At 51.4% G+C, this 17,295-nt stretch overlaps 1 protein-coding gene across 3 annotated transcripts in view; it reads left to right on the top strand.

Annotated features, from left to right (window-relative positions):
• The window catches only part of TNRC18 (trinucleotide repeat containing 18), a 117,417-nt gene that overhangs the window by 84,371 nt on the left and 15,751 nt on the right, over window positions 1-17,295 (top strand). For all 3 annotated transcript variants that reach the window (XM_030796874.1, XM_030796875.1, XM_030796876.1), the window contains exons 19-21: window positions 6,493-6,920; window positions 14,829-14,981; window positions 15,713-15,854. In XM_030796874.1, coding sequence (XP_030652734.1) covers window positions 6,493-6,920; window positions 14,829-14,981; window positions 15,713-15,854 — 723 coding nt within the window. The remainder of the gene's footprint in view (window positions 1-6,492; window positions 6,921-14,828; window positions 14,982-15,712; window positions 15,855-17,295) is intronic.

The raw sequence follows: 17,295 nt of genomic DNA, 5'->3' as shown, positions 1-17,295 counted from the left end.
TGGCACAAGAGGCCTTGCTTCTAGGCTATCTTGGCTTTTGACTGGCTTAAGCCTTCCTCACTAAGTTTAATCATTTCTAGCTTTCGATTTAAAGTGAGAGACGTGTGACTCTTCAATTCACTTGAACATTTAGAGGCCACTGTAGGATTATTAATTGACCTAATTTCAGTATTGTTGTGCTTTAGGGAATAGGGAGGCCCAAGGAGAGGGAGAGAGATGAGGAAGGCCGGTTGGTGGAGCAGTCAACACACACTTTTTTTTTTCTTCCTTGCTATATAAAGAACATACGGCCAGGTGTGGTGGCTCACGCCTGTAATCCCAGCACTTTGGGAGGCCGAGGTGGGCAGATCACTTGAGGTCAGGAGTTTGAGACCAGCCTGACTAACATGGTGAAACCCCATCTCTACTAAAAATACAAAAATTATCCAGGTGTGGTGGCGGGCGCCTGTAATCCCAACTACTCTGGAGGCTGAGACAGGAGAATCGCTTGAACCTGGGAGGCGGAGTTTTCAGTGAGCAGATTGGGCCATTGCACTGCACTCCATCCTGCGTGACAAGAGCGACACTGTTGAAAAAAAAAAAAGAGAACACACACATTGGCCAGGCATGATAGCTCACGCCTGTAATCCCAGCACTTTGGGAGGCCGAGGCAGATGGACCATCAGAGGTCAGGAGTTTGAGACCAGCCTGGCCAACATGGTGAAAGCCCATCTGTACTAAAAATATAAAAGCTAGCCAGGTGTGGTTGTGGACACCTGTAATCCCAGCTACTTGGGAGGCTGTGGCATGAGAATAGCTTGAGCCCGGGAGGCGGAGGTTGCAGTGAGCCGAGACTGCACCACCGCACTTCAGCCTGGGCAATAGAGTGAGACTCCATCTCAAAAAAAAAAAAAAAAAGAAGAAACAAAAAAACACATGTGCTGGTGAAGTTTCCCATCTTATATGGGCACCGTTCACGGAGCCCCAAAACAATTGCAATTTTTTGTAGAGAAGAGGTCTCGCTCTGTTGCCCAGTCTGGTCTCGAACTCCTGATCTCAAGTGATCTGCCCTCATTGGCCTCCCAAAGTGCTGGGGCTACAGGTGTGAGCCATTGTGCCTGGCCTTGTCTAGTAATTTTGGATTGTGTGTCTTGGACGTTGTGGGGCTGAGGTTGTGGAGAGCCAGAATGCCTTTTTTTTTCCTTTTGAGAGGGAGTTTCGCTCTTGTTGCCCAGGCTGGAGTGCAACGGCATGATCTCGGCTCACCACAACCTCCGCCTCCCGGGTTCAAGTGATTCTCCTGCTTCAGCCTCCCAAGTAGCTGGGATTGCAGGCATGCGCCACCATGCCTGGCTAATTTTGTATTTTTAGTATAGACGGGGTTTCTCCACGTTGGTCAGGCTGGTCTCAAACTCCCGACCTCAGGTGATCTGCCTGCCTTGGCCTCCCAAGATGCTGGGATTACAGGCGTGAGCCACTGCGCCCAACGCGTTTTTTTTTTTTTTTTTTTTTTTTTTACGTGCAGTGTTGCCCAGGCTGGAGTGCAGTGACACAATCTCAGCTCACTGCAACCTCTGCCTGTTGCCCAGGCTGGTCCTGACCTCAGATGATCTGCCCACTTTGGCCTCCCAAAGTGCTGGGATTACAGGCCTGAGCCACCACGCCCAGCCCCTTTTATCATTTTAGAATGTTCTTTGTTGCTAGTAACAATTTTTATCTTAAAAAGTCTATTTTGTTTCTTATTAGTATAGCCACGCCAGCTCTCTTGGTTACTGTTGGCATGGTATACCTTTTTCATGCTTTGCCTTTCAATTTATTAGTGTCTTAGTCTTTAGTTTTTTGTCTAATTTTTAGTTCTCCTTTGCTGCCTTTCAAACAAATTTATTTGAATATGTTTAAGAATTCCATTTTAATTTTCCTGTTAGCTTTCTCAGTATCATTTTGTCATTTTTAAAAATAGAAAATAGAGATAACAATATACATTCCTTTTTACATGCACTTACCATGTTTTTCTCACATAAAATACAGAAATCTTGCAACTTTGTAAGTCCATATCATACCTCATATTTTATATTATATGTAATACTTTTTCACATGGTATCAACCCCTGAAGACAATGTTACATACTTAGTTTTTTTTTGTTTTGAGACGGAGTCTTACTCTGTCATCCAGGCTGGAGTGCAGTAGCGTGATCTTGGCTCACTGCAAACTCTGTCTCCTGGGTTCAAGCGATTCTCCTGCCTCAGCCTCCCAAGTAGCTAGGATTACAGGCACCTGGCACCTCGCCTGGCTAATTTTTGTATTTTTAGTAGAGACGGAGTTTCACCATCTTGGCCAGGTGGTCTTGAACTCCTGAGCTCATGATCCACTCGCCTCAGCCTCCCAAAGTGCTGGGATTGTAGGCATGAGCTACCACACCTGGCCACAAACTTAGTTTTAATCATTTAAATGGCTTATAAGGAAATTAAGCGTAAAAGTGAACAAAGTCTTTTGTGTTTATTCAGATATTTATTATTTCTGTTGCTTTTCATTCTTGTCTGAGGATTCCAGTTTTCCTGTAGTTTCAGCCCAAAGAACTTCATTTAGCAGTTTTGTCTTGTAGAGCTGCTGGTGAGGAATTTTCTTGGTGTTCCTTTTTTTTTTTTTTTTTGAGACAGTCTCTGTCACCCAGGCTGGAGTGCAATGGCGCGATCTTAACTTACTGCAACCCCTGCCTTCTGGGTTCAAGTGATTCTCCTGCCTCAGCCTCCTGAGTAGTTGGGATTACAGGTGTGAGCCATCACACCTGGCCTCTTAGTGTCCTTTTATCTGAAAATGCTTCTATTTCACCTTCATTCTTGAGTGATGTTTTTACTGGATATAGAATTTTGAGTTTACAGTTTTTGTTTTTTTTTTCTTTGAGCCCTTAGAAGATATTCTGCTGTCTTCTGGCCTCTGGTTTCTAATGAGAAATTAGCCATTAATCAAACGATTGTTTTGGAAGTGATAAGCTACATTTTTCTTGTTGTTCGTGGGGGTTCGTGTTTATCTTTGTCAGTCCTTTGACTGTGGCGTGCCTCATGGCGGATTTGTTTGTGTTTATTTTGCTTGGTGTTTATCTGACACCCAACATCTGCAAGTTTCTGTTTGTCATCAAATTTGGGAAGATTTCAGCTATTGAGGAAAAGCAAATATTCAAGCATTTTTTCTTGTTCTTTCTTTTCCTGTTTAACATACATTTGACCATTTGTTATCTGACAGGTCTCTGAGGCTGGTTCCCCCACACCCAAACTCATAAACTCACTCACTTACTTTTCTCTTAATCATATCCATTCAGCTCTTAGATCCCCTCCATAGATTTTTTTATTTCTGAAATTATACTTCTCAGTTTTATAATTTCTTTGTGTTGTTCGGGACAGGGTCTTGCTCTGTCACCCAGGCTGGAATGCAGTGGCACAATCATGGCTCACTGAAGCCTCAACCTCCTGGGCTCAGGTGATCCTCCCACCTCTGCCTCCTGAGTAGCTGGGACCACAGGTGCATGCCACCATGACTGGCTAATTATTGTATTTTTTGTAGAGACAGAGTCTCGCTATGTTGCCCAGGGTGGTCTTGAACTCCTGACCTCGAGGGATCCTCCCACCTCAGCCTCCCAAAATTACGGGATTACAGGTGTGAGCCACTGTGCCTAGCCAGTTCTATACTTGCATTTGGTTCATTTGGTTCTTTTCTGTTGTTTCTTTTAGTCCTTCCTATTTCTCTGGTGAAATTTTCATGCATTGAAAACAAGTTGCATTAAAAACAAGTTTTATTTCACTTCTTTGAGGATTTCAGAATCCTTGGCTATTTGTTCCCACATGTGGTTCATCTCAGGGTCAGGTTCAGTTGGTTTTCTTTTCTCTCTGGAATGTGATGCATTTTCTTGGTTCTTCATTTGTCTAGTAATTTTTTTTCTTTTTTTTGAGACAGAGTCTCGCTCTGTCGCCCAGGCTGGAGAGCAGTGGTGTGATCTCTGCTCACTGCAACCTCCGCCTCCTGGGTTCAAGTAATTCTTGTGCCTCAGCCTCCCAAGTAGCTGGAATTACAGATGCATGCCACCACGCCCAGGTAATTTTTGTATTTTTTGTAGAGATGGGGTTTTGCCATGTTGGCCAGGCTGGTCTCGAACTCCTCACCTCAAGTGATCTGCCCGCCTTGGCCCCTCAAAGTGCTGGGATTTATAGGTGTGAGCCACCGTGCTTGGCCAAATTTTTTTTTTTTTTCTGAGACAGATTCTTACTCTGTGGCCCAGGCTGTAGTGCAGTGGTGCAATCTCTGCTCACTGCAACCTCCACCTCCAGGTTCAAGTGATTCTCATGCCTAGGCCTCCCGAGTAGCTGGGACTATAGGCACCCGCCACCATGCCCAGCTAATTTTTGCATTTTTAGCAGAGACAGGTTTCTCACCATGTTAGCCAGGGTAGTCTTGAACTCCTGACCTCAGGTGATCCACCCGCCTTGACCTCCCAAAGGGCTGGGATTGCAGGCGTGAGCCCCCGCGCCCGGCCTCTGGCTCCCTTTCTATTCTCTTCTGTGTTGCCAGTTTCTAGACTTCTCTTTCCTGGTGCTGAGGTCAGAAGGACTCTATTTCTTTTCTATGTGGGCCCCCCCTTCCCTGCTGTGTGTGCCAAGAAGACCATGTCTGATGCCAGGGTAGAGGGTGCAAGGAGATCTGCCTCCTGTGACTTCACTCTCCGCCTTCTGCTTGAGCCTCGTCTCTGTCCACTGTCCCTCCCTGCACCATACACAATGGGCCTGTGAAGGATTATGTACGCCAGGTGTTCCAGTGGATCTCTGGGCGGACTGTTACCGGGTGGTACCTCATTCTGTCATACCCAGAGCAGAGCTCTCAAGTCTGTGGCCTGCACCCACATCAGCCTCAAAAGCCCCTTGCTGCCTCCTCGCACAGTGGAAAGTTGGAAAGTCTGTTAGCAAAAGATTAATGATTACGCCTGTAATCCCAACACTTTGGGAGGCCGAGGTGGGCAGATCACAAGGTCAGGAGTTCGAGACCAGCCTGCCTAACACGGTGAAACCCCGTCTCTACTACTAAAAATACAAAAAAATAAAAAAAAAAGTAGCCAGGCATGGTGGTGGGCACCTGTAGTCCCAGCTACTCAAGAGGCTGAGGCAGGAGAATGGCATGAACCCGGGAGGCGGAGCTTGCAGTGAGCCGAGATCGTGCCACTGCACTCCAGCCTGGGCGACAAAGCGAGACTCCGTCTCAAAAAAAAAAAAAAAAAAAAAGAAAGTTAATTAATAGGATTATTACACTTTGCTGGTGACTTTTTCCCACTGGGCAGCCCCCGCCAGCCCCTGTTGCTGTGGCTTCATCTACCGGTGCGGTGCGGGGCAAGCCTCTCATGGCTGCCCCCGGCGTCAGTAGGCCTGGGATTGGGCCTTGGCTTTTCGGCTTCTGTGCTGGAGGATTTAAGGCAGCCCACTGGCTCTCCCTGAGGTTGTTAACACAAGGGACTGTCACAGAGATTGCATCCCTGAGTGAAGACACCTTGGAGTCCCTGTCCCGGGGAGCAGTGCCGTTTATGCCTCACTCACACTCTCTTCCTGGACACCAGCTCTGACCTGGGGCTTGAGCTGGAGATCCCAGAGAACTTGGATCTGCTTCCCAGGGGCAGGGCAGGCTGGGATAAACTGGGACCTGGGCATGGACAGAAATGCTTAGGTGTGGCATTGCCCGCGACAACAGAGGTGTGGCCAGAGAGGACTTCCCGGGGTGTGGTGTGGGTCTCCTTCTGAAGGACTTAGCGCTGTTCCAAGGAGAGGTCGGGGGAGCTGGTGCTCTGTGCAGAGGGGATGGCAGAGAGCAAAGCTTGCAGCTGGGAATGAGTGGGGATGGTGGGTGATGGGCGAGTGCTGGGTGGCTGTGCTCAGAGGCTGTGTGTTCAAGGAGCCCGGGAGCTGGGACCCAGGATCCAGGACAGAGGGAAGCAGGGCCTTGGCTGTGCAATGGGTGGGGCCTGGGGTGGGAGGAGGGCTGTTGGGGTGGCCCTGTCGTGTAGAGAGGGCAGTGGGAGTGGACGATTCCTGGGACCACCCAGCTCTGACAGGCAGCACCAAGAACGGGGGAGAGAAGGCGAGTGGGGCTTGGGGATTCTCTGCGGGTTTCCCCACCTGCCTGCCTTAGAGGGCTGCTGCCCTGCAGGTGTGGGGCCCGGCCCGCCCAGCTGCCCTGGCTTCTGGGGTTTCCACAAGTCACGTGGGGTTTTGGAGGCACTCAAGGGGCCCAGGATCTGCCCACGGGGCGAGGGCCTGAGAGCAGCATCCGGGCAGCCGAGGCGGGTGAGGACAGGCGTAGGAACAGGTGTGGGCCCCGTGAGTCCTTCTCCTCTGGGCCTCAGTTTCCTCTCCTGGAAACGGGGAGAAGCGCTGCCATTGGCGGGGAGGTCCCGCGGGGGAGGAATGGTGCCCATGGGGCTGGTGGGAGGCAAGGGGTCCCCACGAGGCTGTGACCAGCACGCCCTCCTCCCGCGTTCAGGCACAGAGTTCGAGTACACCGACTCAGAGAGCGAGGTCAAAGTGCGCAAGCGGTCGCCTGCGGGGCTGCTCCGGCCCAAGAAGGGGCTGGGGGAGCCGGGACCCTCCCTGGCCACACCCACGCCTGGCACCCGCGGCCCCGGCCCCAGCAGCCCGGACAAGGCCAAGCTGGTGGTGGAGAAGGGGCGCAAGGCCCGGAAGCTGCGGGGCCCCAAGGAGCCTGGCTTTGAGGCAGGGCCCGAGGCCAGCGACGACGACCTGTGGACGCGGCGCCGCAGCGAGCGCATCTTCCTGCACGACGCCTCGGCTGCTGCACCTGCGCCCGCCAGCACCGCACCCGCCACCAAGGCCAGCCGCTGCGCCAAGGGCGGCCCCCTGAGCCCGCGCAAGGACGCCGGGCGTGCAAAGGACAGGAAGGACCCCAGGAAGGTAGGGGCCGCGCAGGGAGTGGGGGCCGCAGAAGGGTCCCTGGAGTTCCATGAGGGAGGGGCCCTCTCCCCTCCCAGCCTAGGGAAGCAGATTCGCTGTTAACCACCTACTCAGCTGCAGGCCCGCCCGGAGCCCCTGCTAGGACTTTGCCCCGGGAGGAACTGGACACCTGTTCCTTTGTTTCTTAAGAGTCAAATCTTGCTTTGTCACCAGGCTGGAGTGCAATGGCCTGAGCATGGCTCTCTGCAGCCTTCACCTCCTGGCCTCTAGCAGTCCTCCTGCCTCAGCCTCCCAAATAGCTGGATCTTCAGGCACATGTCACTGCACCCAGCTAATTTATTTTTAGTAGAGATGGGCTCTCGCTATGTTTCCCGGGCTGATCTTGAACTCCTGACCTTTAGCGATTCTCCTGCCCCAACCTCCCAAAATGCTGAGATGACAAGCATAAGCCACCATGTTTGGCCACCCATTTCTTACAGAAGTCCTTATTCTCTCTTCTCCTGTCTCAGAAGACGACTTTAAAAAGTGAATAAAATACCTGGGACCCCAAAGGAAGACAGTGATAGTGACCACAGTTATCAAAATATTGAAAAGACCCTTCTGTGATATGGTACCTGTATGTTCCTCTAGGGATGTATTTAATTAGGAAACACATCTGCCAATGGGTCTAGTAAATGCCGTACTTAAAATTTTATTATTTTATGTTTTAGAGACAGAGTCTCATTCTGTCACCCAGGCTGGAGTACAGTGCTATGATCATGGCTCATTGCAACCTTGAACTCTTGGGCTCAAGCAGTCCTCCCACCTCAGCCTTCTGAGTAGCTGGGACTACAGGTGCATACCACCGTGCCCAGCTGATTTTTAAATTTTAAGTATAGACAAGGTCTTGCTGCATTGCCCAGGCTGGTCTCAAACTGTTCTCTTGCCTCAGCCTCTCAAAGTGCTGGGATTCCAGGCATGAGCCACTGCACCCGGCTAGTGCTGTACTTCTGAAGCAATGTAAAGGATGTTTTAAGGTCCCTGCAATAACTATTGTGGGCTGCAAGACTCTGTGGTTTCCGTTGGTGGCAAAGTCACCGGCACTGCTGGTACTTTTGTGGTTTGTGGCCTCCACTCTCACCTGAAGGAAAACCCCATTTTTTTTAGAGGTTAAAATGTGAAAATGCAGGTGGGATTTTCTTTCCTACCCATTTACAGATTTCCTAAATTCTCTCTATGAACACCCCAGATTAAGAAAACTTGCTTTTAGGCCGGGCGCCGTGGCTCACGCCTCTAATCCCAGCATTTTGGGAGGCCGAGGCGGGCGGATCACGAGGTCAGGAGATCGAGACCATCGTGGCTAACACGGTGAAACCCCATCTCTACTAAAAATACAAAAAATTAGCCGGGCGTGGTGGTCGGCGCCTGTAGTCCCAGCTACTCAGGAGGCTGAGGCAGGAGAATGGCGTGAACCCGGGAGGCACAGGTTGCAGTGAGCTGAGATCTGGCCACTGCACACCAGCCTGGGCGACACAGCAAGACTCCGTCTCAAAAAAAAAAAAAAAAAAGAAAACTTGCTTTTAGACAACTTTATGATAATTGGGCCTGTTACCCTTTTTCCACTGGCCACTAGGAAGTTGATGGCCAGTTGCTTTCTCCTCCTCTTTGGATGCGTTCAGACTTAACAGCTAGATTTTGACGGTATTCTGTCAAAATACCTCTCCACCCTGAGCCCTTGATATAGGAGGAACCCTCAAATAACGGTGACATTCTAGAGAAAATCACAAAAAAGATGGGAGTCACATTGATTTCCTGACAAAGGGGTAGTAGTAAGGAAGGGGCCAGTGTAAGCCATCATAGGCACCTTGGATTTGTGTTCTTGTCTCTTCGTGGCAGAGGCCATCTCAGGTTTTTGAAGGCCTTGCAGGACAGGTGTCACAATTAGTAACAATAATAATAATGATCCAGCCAGGTGTGGTGGCTCACACCTGTAATCCCAGCACTTGGAGGCCAAGGTGGGAGGATCACTTGAGGTCAGGAGTTTGAGACCAGCCTGGCCAACATGACGAAATCCTGTCTCTACTAAAAATACAAAAATTAGCCAGGCATGGTGGCAGGTGCCTGTAATCCCAGCTACTCAGGAGGCTGAGGCAGGAGAATCTTTTGAGCCCAGGAGGCGGAGGTTGCAGTGAGCTGAGATTGTGCCACTGCACTCCAGCCTGGGCGAAAGAGTGAGACTCTGTCTCCAAAAATAAAATAATAATGCTACCAAGTAGCACATAGTAGGCCCAGACATGTTCTAATCCCTTCACCTCGCACACTTACCGTGCAGGACTGTGTGAAGTGGGTTCCTCCTATGAACCGCTCTCTATAGGTGGCTCACATATGGACAGGCACCAGACTGGCTGCGGTGGCTCACACCTGCAATCCCAGCACTTTGAGGTGGGAGGATCCCTTGAGGCCAAGAGTTTTGAGACTGGCCTGGGCAACATAGCAAGACCCTGCCTCTACCAAAAAAAAAAACAAACCAGTTAGCTGGGAGTGGTGGTAGCCAGTGCCTGTAGTCCCACCTACTCTGGAAACTGGGACGGGGGATTGCTTGAGCCCAGGAGGTAAAGGCTGCAGTGAGCTATGATCGTACTGCCTCACTCCAGCCTGGGCAATAGAGCCCAAGACTCTGTCTCAAAATAAAGAAAAAGGCTGGGTGCAGTGGCTCATGCCTTTAATCCCAGCACTTTGGGAGGCCGAGGTGAACAGATCACCTGAGGTCAGGAGTTCAAGACCAGCCTGGTCAACATGGTGAAACTCTGTTTCTACTAAAAATAAAATTAACTGGGTGTGGTAGGGGGCGCCTGTAGTCCCAGCTACTCGGGAGGCTGAGGCAGGAGAATCGCTTGAACCTGGGAGGTGGAGGTTGCAGTGAGCCGAGTTTGTGCCACTGCACTTTAGCCTGGGCGACAGAGTGAGACTCCATCTCAAAAAAAAAAAAATAGTTATCTGACCAAGGTTATAGCAGCGAATGATCAGTAGAGCTGGGCTTTGAACACTGGGGCTGTAGCTTCAGTTCTGGCTCCTTAACCACTGGGCTACACTGACTCTTTGGGCCTTTCCCAAGAGTTCCTTTTGTTGGAGGCCCAGGGTTTCCAATTCCTGGCATCCGAACAGCTGAATACCCAGCTATTATATCCAGCTATAATACCAGAGGCTCACCCAGTGTCTGCCTTTTGATAACGTAGTGGGAACCTGGAACAGAACAGATTCATTGTTGACAAATACAGGCTCAGACACCCAAGGAAAATCACCCCACATCCCAGCGTCCCAAGAGCAGACACTGTTAATGTTTTTTGTTTGTTTTTTGAGAGAGGATCTCCCTCTGTTGCCCAGGCTGGAATACAGTGGCGCAATCATGGCTCACTGCAGCCTCCACCTCCCAGGCTCAGGTGCTCTTCCTACCTCAGCCTCTGGAGTAGCTGAGACTACACATGTGTGCCAGCATGCCTGGCTAATTTTTTTTTTTTTTTTTTTTTTTGGGACGGAGTCTCTCTTTGTCACCCTGGCTGGAGTGCAGTGGTGCGATCTCATCTGACTGCAACGTCTGCCTCCTGGGTTCAAGCGATTCTCCTGCTTCAGCCTCCCAAGTAGCTGGGATTACAGGCATGTGCCACTACACCCGGCCAATTTTTGTATTTTTAGTAGAGGCAGGGTTTCACCACGTTGGCCAGGCTGGTCTCAAACTCCTGAACTCAGGTGATCCACCCGCCTCGACCTCTAAAAGTGCTGGGATTACAGGCATGAGCCACTGCACCCAGCCTGCCTGGCTAATTTTAAAAATTTGTTTGTGGAGACAGGGTCTCACTATGTTGCCCAGGCTCGTCTTGAACTCCTGGGCTCAAGCAGTTCACCCACCTCAGCCTCCCAAAGGTTGAAATTACAGGTGTGAGCCACCACACCTGGCCCAAAATTTGTTTGAAATATACTTTCATACAGTATTCCCCCCTTAGCTGCGGAGGGTATGTTCTAAGGAGCCCTGTGGATGCCTAAAACCACTGTGGATAATACCAAACCCTCTAAGATAAGCACTCATCAGGTCCTGTGGCTGTAACTTACAGCTTGAGGTGCAACAGCAAAACTAGCACAGGTTTTTTTCTTTCTTCACAATTTCACAGATAGAAGATTCTTTTTTTTTTTTTTTTTTTTTTTTTTTTTTAAAGATAGAATCTGTCCTACTGCCCAGACTGGAGTACAGTGGTGAGATCTCGGCTCACTGAAACCTCTGCCTCCCAGGTTCAAGCGATTCTCTTGCCTCAGCCTCCCGAGTAGCTGGGATTACAGGCGCTCACCACCATGCCCGGCTCGTTTTTGTATTATTAGTAGAGATAAGGTTTCACCATGTTGGCCAGTCTCGTCTCGAACTCCTAACCTCAGGTGATCTGCCCACCTCAGCCTCCTAAAGTGTTGGGATTACAGGCATGAGCCACCACTCCCAGCCTTCTGTCAATATTTTTATTGTATTTATAAGAGACAGAGTCTTGCTCTGTTGCCCAGTCTGGAGTGCGGTGGCGATTGTAGCTCACTGCAGCCTCCTCGAATTTCCAAGTTTAAGCAGTTCTCCTGCCTCAGTCTCCTCTGAGTAGGTGGGACTACAGGTGCACGCCACCACACCTTGCTAATTTTTCTTTTAATAGGAGATGGTGGTCTCAGCCGGGCACGATTGCTCATGCCTGTAATCCCAGCACTTTGGGAGGCTGAGGCGGGTGGATCATGAGGTCAGGAGTTCGAGACCAGCCTGGCTAACACGGTGAAACCCTGCCTCTACTAAAAAAATACAAAAAATTAGCCGGGCTTGGTGGTGGGCGCCTGTAGTCCTAGCTACTCGGGAGGCTGAGGCAGAAGAATCTCCTTGAACCCGGGAGGTGGAGGTTGCAGTGAGCCGAGATTGTGCGTTCCAGCCTGGGTGACAGAGCGAGACTCCGTCTCAAAAAAAAAAAAAAAAAAAGCGGGGTGTAAGGCGGTCTCACTGTGTTGCCCAGGCTGGTTTCAAACTCTTGGGCTCAAGTGATCCTCCTGCCTCGACCTCCCGAAGTGCTGGGATTACAGGTGTGAACCACCACGTCCGACTAATTAAAAAAAAAATTATTTTCATGCAGATGGGGTGGGGTCTCCTTATGTTGCCCAGGCTGGTCTCCAACTCCTGGGCTCAAGCAGTCCTCCTGCCTTAGCCTTTCACGGTGCTGAGATTATAGGCTTGAGCCACCACGCCTGTCCATCAGTATTTTTTTTGTTTGTGTTTTGAGACAGAGTCTGACTCTTGTGGCCCAGGCTGGAGTGCAGTGGCACAACCTCAGCTCACTGCAACCTCTGCCTCCCGGGTTCAAGCGATTCTTTTGCCTCAGCCTCCCGAGTTGCTGGGATTACAGGCACATGCCCTCACGCCTGGCTAATTTTTGTATTTTTAGCAGAGATGGGGTTTCACCATGTTGGCTGCACTGGTCTCGAACTCCTGGCCTCAAGTGATCCGCCTGCCTTGGTCTCCCAAAGTGCTGGGATTACAGGCATGAGCCACCGCGCCTGGCTGTCAGTATTTTTAAATGGTTGAATGCCATCCCACTGCCTGCCTGTCTCCCGCCACTGACCCTGCTGGCGGTTGGTGGTTTGGGTGATGACGGTGTTTTGCTGTCATAATTACCAAAGCAGGCAGCGTCTCTGTTTTGCGTACAGAACTTCTATCGCATTGGAAGTTATTTTCTTATTTAGTTGATTTTTTTTTTACAAAAAAGTAGGGGAAGGCTCCCAGCGGTGGGTTTTCTGATCAAAGGGAAAGAAACAGTTACTGGTTTTATCTGATTATAACAGTAATTTGGAAGATAAAGAAAAATCTATTCAGGCCTTTTTTTTTTTTCTGCCGTCATTTCCTTTTGTTCCCCCGTGGGTACAGCTGCAGGGACATGTACCAGGAGCTGCAGCTATCTGCTTAATGACAGATCCCAGAGATAAGGGGACAGCACCACTAACATTCCTTCAGCGCCTAAGATGCCTCTGATTCCAGAAGGATGACTTGCATTAAAGAGTTCAGCAGCAACAAGAAAATAAAACACACACACACACACACCACACACACCACACACACACCACACACACACACACATTTTTCCCCCCCAAAATGGGGATTAAACTGTATATTCTTTTTCCCTAGAACATGTCATTTTTTGTTTCTTTTAATGCTCTTTGCTTTGACTTTCATTTTGGATACGGACGCTGTGACTTCTGTTGTTGTCTTGGTAACATTTGACCATTATTATCTTTATTTATTACTTTTCTACCTCTCCTAGCCTTGGCCATTTGTTTTTGTTGTTGTTGTTGTTTGTTTGTTTTTTGACACAGAGTCTCACTCTGTCGCTCAGGCTGGAGTGCAGTGGCACGATCTCGGCTCACTGCAACGTCCGCCTCCCGGTCCAAGCGGTTCTCCTGCCTCAGCCTCCCGAGTAGCTGGGACTACAGGCGTGTGTCACCACGCCCGGCTACTTTTTTATATTTTTAGTAGAGGCGGGGTTTCACCGTGTTAGCCAGGATGGTCTCGATCTGCTGACCTCGTGATCCACCTGCCTTGGCCTCCCAAAGTGCTGGGATTACAGGCATGAGCCACTGTGCCTGGCCTTTTTTTTTTTTTTTTTCTTAATTTTATTTTATTTTTGAGATGGAGTTTCGCTCCTTTTTGCCCAGGCTGGAGTGCAGTGGAGCGATCTTGGCTCACTGCAACCTCCGCCTACTGGGTGCAAGCGACGCTTCTGCCTCAGCCACCCGAGTAGCTGAGATTACAGGCACCCGCCACAGCTAATGGCCATTTGTTTTAGACATGTCCCTTTTAGAAAGTGTAGATTTTTTAGCTGGGCATGGCGGTACATGTCTGTAGTCCAAGCTACTTGGAAGGCTGAGGCAGGAGGATTGCTTGAGCCCAGGAGGTTGAGGCTATCAGTCGGCTGTCATTGTGCCACAGTACTCCAGCCTGGGCAACAGAGCGAGACCCTGTCTCAAAAACAACAACAAAACAGAGAGTGAAAACACGGAGGCAGCCTACAGGCCCTTCTCATCGTGGGGGTGGTTAAAGTAAGTGCATTATGGTTTCTCCATACCTGGGCTCAATAGGCTGCTGTTAAAATGAAGCTCCTTTTATATGTATCAGTCATGTTACGGGGGAAATGGTGCAAAGCAGGACTATTGGTAAATTCCCACTTCTTTTTTTTTTTTTAAATACTGTGTGTGCATGGTTGTGTCTGCGTAGCCTTCATATTTACAGGGTTGTGTGTGCTTGTGGAAAGTTCTAAAAGGATACACCATGCTGTTACTAGTAGCTGTGACTCTGTGGAGTTGGTAGGAGGGTCACTGGAGAGGACCTTGCAACATATATACACTTCAGTGTTGTCTTTTTTGGGCAGATGGGGCAACAAGTAATATATGCTAGTAATAAGATAATAAACATTAAAAACAGCCTGTAATCCCAGCACTTTGGAAGGCCAAGGCGGGAGGATTGCTTGAGGCCAGGAGTTTGAGACCAGCCTGGGCAACATAGCAAGACCCTGTCTCTAAAAAAAATAAAAATAAAAACTTAGCTGGGTGTGGTGGTGTGCACCTGTAGTCCGGCTACTCAGGAGGCTGAGGTAGGAGGATAACCTGCGCTCGGGAGGTTGAGGCTGCATTTAGTGGTGATGGCGCCACTGTCCTCTGGCCTGGGCAACAGAGCGAGACCCTGTCTCTAAAAAAACCCAAAACCAAAAACACTTGCAGGGAGAGAGAGAAGGGATGTTTTGTTCCTCCTGGGAGGGCACACTTGGGGTGGCACAGAACTTGGGGGTGAGTGAGTGAGGGGGACAGGGGCGCTGCCTGTGCTTTCCCTGCCCTCTGATGGCTCCTCTCTGCTGCTTCCTCCTCCAGAAGAAGAAAGGGAAAGAGGCCGGGCCAGGAGCTGGGCTGCCGCCGCCCCGAGCTCCCGCCTTGCCCTCTGAGCCCAGGGCTCCTCACGCCAGCTCCCTGACCGCCGCCAAGAGGAGCAAGGCCAAGGCCAAAGGGAAGGAGGTGAAGAAGGAGGTGAGGCTCGCCGTGCCCTGGTGGGGGGCTGTGGGGGGCTCAGCCATGCTCCTGTGGTCAGGGCAAGGGGCTCCACCTGCTGCTCTGTATTTACCCTCCCCGTAGCTCTGGCTCAGAGAGGCTGCGGATGACGAGGGCGACGTGGCCGTCCCCGTGCTCCAGGGATAAGGAGCTATTGGGGACTCTGCTCCTGTCCTCAGGAAATGCCTGCCCTAGCAGGGGCGAGGGACACTGGGACAGAGACCAGGAGGCCTGGGTGACAGGCCCCCAGCCCAGCATCAGGTCCTCACAGGGCCCTCAGGCTTGAGTGAATCTGCCCACATGGCAGATGATGGCATGCCCACTCCCCACCCCGGCTAGCCTCTGCCCGAGTGGTTCTTCCTCAAGCCCATTGGGTGGAAATGCTGGAGATGCTGCTGAAGTTTCTCTAAGAAGGGAACGGAGGCACCCGCCATGGTGCTGAACAGGTAGTGAGTACCGAGCACTGAGTGCTGATACTGAGCACAGAGTACTAAGTATTGAGCACCAAGTACTGGACTTTGGCCAGCTGGGTTTTGGGCCCATTTCACCCTCCCCCTGGCCTCTGGGGTGCCCCTAGCTGGGATCCCCGCCATGCCCACAACAGATTCCCCCTGCGGCCTGACTGTGGCTCTAGGTTTCCAGAGGGTCCCCAGCCTGGCAGGACCCCCGTTCAGGTCTTAAGTCATTTGTCCACCATGCTCTGTCCCCAGAACCGCGGCAAGGGGGGCGCCGTGAGCAAGCTGATGGAGAGCATGGCAGCCGAGGAGGACTTTGAACCCAACCAGGACTCGAGCTTCTCTGAGGACGAGCACCTGCCGCGTGGCGGGGCTGTGGAGCGGCCGCTGACCCCGGGTGAGTGGCCATGATGCCGCATGTGCCGGGCGGGGCTGCTGGAGCCTCCCCTGGGGGAGGCAGATCTGAGCAAGGCATGAGACGGAAGGGCTGGGCCAGCTGGGGGCAGGGAGCCGCAGGGGCAGAGGTCCTGAGGCCGAGTTACCTGGGTCGATGAGAAGGCTGGACTGGCTGCAGCTTAGTCAACTGGAGGTGGGGCAAGAGAGCTGCCTTGAGGCCAGGGAGAAGGCAGGTCCTGCTGGGCTTGGGAAGGAGTTCCGTGTTGGCCCTAAGGAAAAGGAGAAGTTCTCTGAGGTTAGATGTGGGGATGTGATATGGTCAGATTGGCTTTAAAATGAGCTGTCTGGGCCGAGTGTGGTGGCCCATGCCTGTAATCCCAGCACTTTAGTTGACCGAGTTGGGAAGATCACCTGAGGTCAGGAGTTCCAGACCAGCCTGGCCAACATGGTGAAACCCTGATTCTACTGAAAATACAAAAATTAGCTGGGTGTGGTGGCGGGCGCCTGCAATCCCAGCTACCCAGGAGGCTGGGGCGGGAGAATCACTTGAACCCAGGAGGCGGAGGTTGTGGTGAGCCAAGATCATGCCATTGCACTCCAGCCTGGGGAAAAAGAGCAAAACTGTGTCTCAAAACAAACAAACAAAATAGCTGTCTGGTGCTGCACAGAGAATGAGTGGGGGCCCCAGGGAAGGCAGGGAGTCCAGTTAGGAGGCTGTGCTGTCCAGGCGAGAGTGGGTTGTAGCCTGGGGCTGCCATGGGGGCAGCAGGGAAGGAGGCAGGGCAGGGTGCGCACATTAGGAGGGAGAGTGGATGGGAGGTGGGGTCAGGGGTGCAGGCAGAGGACAGGGGAAGGGAAGGGTGAGGACAGGTGTGGGGGTGGGCGGAGGCCCTGTCCCTGAGACCCGGGTCAGGGACAGTCATGTGCTGGGCTTTGATGACTCTATCGGGAAGTCACGCCCAGGCTTGGACCCAGGGGTCTGTAGCCCAGAGGCGAGATCCCGGCCACTTCTGAGAGCCACAGGGTCAAGCCCAACGCCAAGGCATGGGAAGTCGACTCTGCCTTTGACGAGGCCACGTGAGGGCTCTGTGCAGACACAGGCAGGGATATGGCGGTCCCAGCCATCCCTCTTCCAGCAAGCCATCTGGGTAATGGGAATGTCGGGGACAGACCAGGTGAAAGGTCTCACTGAGAAGGAAGGGCAGGCTCAGGTGTCTCGGCAGCGGCAGGGAGAGGGAGGGAGCAGAGGGTTGGGGCAATGAGAGGTGACCGCCGTGGGGAAGTTTGCCCCTGGGCATTCATTTCCACCGAAAGAAAAAGTGGATGGAAAGTCTCAGAGGTAGGTGGGGTGTGGTCACGTGCACCTATAATCCCAGTGCTTTGGGAGGCCGAGGTGGGAGGATCACTTGAGACCAGGAGTTCAAGATCAGTTGGGCAACGTA

This window comes from Nomascus leucogenys, chromosome 17, assembly GCF_006542625.1.
Source record: "Nomascus leucogenys isolate Asia chromosome 17, Asia_NLE_v1, whole genome shotgun sequence".
NCBI classification, from domain to species: Eukaryota; Metazoa; Chordata; class Mammalia; order Primates; family Hylobatidae; genus Nomascus; species Nomascus leucogenys.
The sequence above is the reverse complement of the archived record's forward strand: the minus strand, read 5'-3'. Positions and strand labels throughout refer to the sequence as shown.